General features: G+C 30.9%; 1 protein-coding gene across 1 annotated transcript; it reads left to right on the top strand.

The window, feature by feature from the left end:
- Positions 1-3,145: 3,145 nt before the first annotated feature.
- LOC108471873 (receptor-like protein EIX1) lies at positions 3,146-4,010 on the top strand (the record flags this gene model as incomplete). Its single annotated transcript, XM_053025037.1, has 1 exon — positions 3,146-4,010. A coding segment is annotated over exon 1 (703 nt), but the record flags the coding sequence as incomplete, so codon positions are not given.
- Between the last annotated feature and the right edge of the window lie 31 nt (positions 4,011-4,041).

Below are 4,041 nucleotides of genomic sequence, written 5' to 3'. Positions count from 1 at the left end.
ATAAATTGAAATACGTTAATAGTTGGGTGACTATTTTTATAGTTTACGCTAATATAATACTATGTAAATATTAAAGAAACATGTTAAGTTGTCTATATTTAAATTTTAATAAAGAAAAAATTTAAATATTAAATATCAAAATAAAAAATAATATAATTTTTAAAAAGATATAGATAGACCTAAAACCAACTTAAGTTAGCCATTTACAAATATAAGTAACCTTGGAAAAATTTCATGCTAGATTGGATCCTTGGACAAATATAAAATATACTAATATCATACATAAACTCGACTCAATCCAATCAATTAACATCTCTAATAATATAGACTTAACAATAATTAATATCTAATAAAAACTTAATTTGAAGCTATTCCTTGGAATTGAAAGGGATAAATAAAATAAAGCAAAACTTTTTTCTTTTTGCTTACTCAAGGTATATAAAGAAAGAAAATATTAGAGTAAAAATATTATGAAAACTCTTGTACCATGAGTCAAATTACATTTTGTCTCTTATATTAAAAAAGATAGTAAATTAATCTTTAAATTTTATATCAAAGAGTAAATAGGTCATTTAAAAGTTCATCTATATATATTAAAACTGGTCCTTTCTTTTTTTTTTTTCTTCATTCAAACTACTCAATTGTCAGAAACAAAATAGAGCAGACAAGTTGAAAGCATAGTTCTAGCATCAAAGCAAAAAAATCACCACCAACCTTTAAACACTTGTGGCCGATTAACACCTGCCAACGCCAATGAGAACGCCATGTCATTTCCATTCCCATCCGCCAAAGAGAAGACGATAGATCCAGCCTTGTGCTTAGCAGAATCAATATCTGAAAAAGTTGCATGAAGCGACTAAAATCTCAACACTTTATTAATACACCAAGAAAACAATACTGAAGAACCTAATTCAATAACCAGAGAATTAGAAGACTTCCAATTCATAGATAAAAAGACTTCGAGGGCAATCTTCACCGCTCCAATCTCAATTTTCTCAGCAACATTTGTATCAACTGTAGCAAAAAATATCTCTCTTGCAATCCCTCCAAATCTCTCAAAATTCCTTCACACCCTGCTTTGTCCTCTTCGCTATACCACATACATTGAATTTTAACCAACCAAGAGGATGGGGTCTCCAAAACGAAGCAACATAATTAGAATTATTAGACACCACCCGACATCTTTGTGGAGATATAACCGCCAAAATTTCTCCTGCAGCATGAGATTATTATGAGATAATCTAATCCACAACAATGCCCTCAACTTAGATTGAAAAACCAAGTTCGCCATATTCACTCTCCTTCCATCAAAAATCAGTCCATTTCTTGCTAGCCATATTGTCTAGCATGCTGCAGCAATGCGTTAACCCCGATTTCTCACCACGTTAAAATCACCACCTATAATCCATGCTTTACAAAATTGATTTCTCAATCCATAAATTTCTTCCCACAATATTTTTTGTTCTGCACAGCTGTTTGGATCATAAACATAAATCAGAGTCACCTCCTTCTTCGGCCACCCATTTTCCTGCTACTGCAATGATCCTCCTCACACACAAATCAACATCTGCCAAAAACTATCCTTATCCCAAATCGTTAATAAGCCCCTGACCTTTCCACAGCAGCGGCATATTTAAAATCGAAACGATCATTACCCCATATTTTCCTAACCAGCTCCACTGACACCGATTCTAATTCCATTTCTTGAAGTAAACACACATCAGCCGTATTCATTCTCACAACTCTATTAACAACTTCAATTTTGGGCCGAGCCCACCCTTCTAATATAATAAAGTACACGTGGCATGTCATAAGTAATTATCTTGTTATTTTATTAGTTTCACCGATTTTAAATAGTGAAATAGATGAATTTTTAAAGAAATAATCAATTTACTATTTAATTTAACATACAAATACTAATTTATTCCTTTTAAAAGTAAAATAGATAAAATGTAATCCGACTTTTAAAAAGAGCATACGTAGAATTTATCATATGCAGATATTTTTATTAGTTTTTAAATAAAAAACTAAAATATCTTTAAATAATAAAATTTATTTTAATTATAAAAAATATTTTTCTAATTTCTTTCATCAAATTAATAACCGATTAACTTATTACATCAACTTATCAAAATGAAGGTTACTTGGAAATTTGGGATAATGACCAAAAGCAAGAAAAAGAAAAGCATCAAAATTCAAAAGCAAAGGTACCAACTCCCACTCCCACCCACATGACTTTCCTTACTCGTTTCCCGTTAAAAGTATTCTCCAACTTTCATTAAAAAAATACGAAAACTAGCTTCTTTGTCTCTATTCATTGACTTCCTACTCATTGCCTCACAGTAAGAATTATTACATGAATATTGTGCCAATTTCTTCAACTTTCACTAATTTTGAAGAATCCATTTCCGTTTATTTCGTTTCACTAATTCGAGTTTTACATGTGTATTATAAAAGCAAATAGTGACATATTAACTGGAGCAGTAAGAAATAAATAAATTTAAGTAAGATTTAAGTAAATACTGTATTTATAATATTTTATAATATTTTAAAATTAAATAATTAAAACGTAAATTTATTATTAATTTAGTGATTTTAGTTGTAGTTTACTTTTAATAAAATTAGAATCAAGTAATTGAGGTTGGCTACCAAACACAGGCATGACATCCTGTGTTATAGGTCACAAGCATTTCATATTTCATGTTTACGTGATATTATTTTATCTTATATTTCACATTTTAAAAATTCAAAAATCTAAAATATTTTTAAATCTTAAGAAAATATATAAAAAATTAGAAATTTAAAAATGCCAGAAAATATAAAAAGTAAACTCTTTAAATTTTAAAATAGAATTAGATAAAAATTCTTATAATTTACTTAATTATTTTTAATTTTCAAGGTATTTATGGAGCGAATCTAATGACTAATCATCCATATTCTGCAGACCATTAAATGTAGACGTTGTATAATTTACTTTAATTATTATAATTTTAGATTTTTTTATAATTTATTTAATATTATTTTATGCATGAAGAAATGATTAAGGGACCACGGCATCCAATTTGTTTGACTGGGTTTTATAACATTTCTTTAATTTAGTAATCGAAATTCATATTATATTTTGTGGAAAATTAAATGCAATTAATTAGAAATTTCCCTTCATACCAAATTTTGTGGAAATTTGGGGTTTTGGAATTTCCAACGGCCTATTATCAATTCAATGCATTTTGTTTGAAGAAACTTCCTTGCACTTCATGTATTTTTGTGTTTTAGCTAAGCTTACTGTATATATATGGAGTTGTGAGCAATGGCAATTGCAGCCATGACTACTCCTCTTCTTATTTCCTTTTTCCCTTTCCTTCTTCTCATTCCCGCTATCTGTTTTACCATTTGTGATGCCAATTCCAACCAACTTTGCATTCAAAGTGAGAGAAAAGCCCTTTTGAAATTCAAGAATGATCTTATTGATCCTTCAGACAGGCTATCTTCATGGGTTGAAGGTGGGGATTGCTGTGAATGGATTGGTGTCTTCTGCCAAAACTCAACAGGCCACGTCCACCAACTGCACTTGGCTGCTCCTCCTCTTTCAGCCCCAGATATTTACGCACCACCAGCTGAATGGGAACCTTACAGGCGGTCAAAACTACGAGGCAAAATAAATCCTTCACTGCTGGAGTTAAAGCATCTCAGTTCCCTGGACTTGAGCAATAACAATTTTAGCAGCATACAGATCCCGAAATTTTTCGGTTTGCTGGAGAGTTTAACATATCTTAACCTCTCTCTAGCACGATTCCAGGGAACAATTCCTCATAACCTGGGGAATCTTTCAAAGTTGCAGTATCTTGATCTTGGATATAATGATCTCAAATCAGAAAGTCCTCAATGGGTTTCTGCACTTTCTTCCTTGCATTACCTTGATTTGAGTTCTGCGGATCTTTACGAAGCAAATGATTGGGTACAGGTAGCATTCAAACTTCCTTCTTTGTTAGAGTTGCACTTTACAGATTGTGGTTTAGAAGATGATCTATCTTCGATCAGTGT

Source organism: Gossypium arboreum, unplaced genomic scaffold (assembly GCF_025698485.1).
Source record: "Gossypium arboreum isolate Shixiya-1 unplaced genomic scaffold, ASM2569848v2 Contig00834, whole genome shotgun sequence".
Taxonomy (NCBI): Eukaryota; Viridiplantae; Streptophyta; class Magnoliopsida; order Malvales; family Malvaceae; genus Gossypium; species Gossypium arboreum.
Note: the sequence above shows the minus strand (reverse complement) of the source record. Positions and strands in the feature narration are given on the sequence as shown.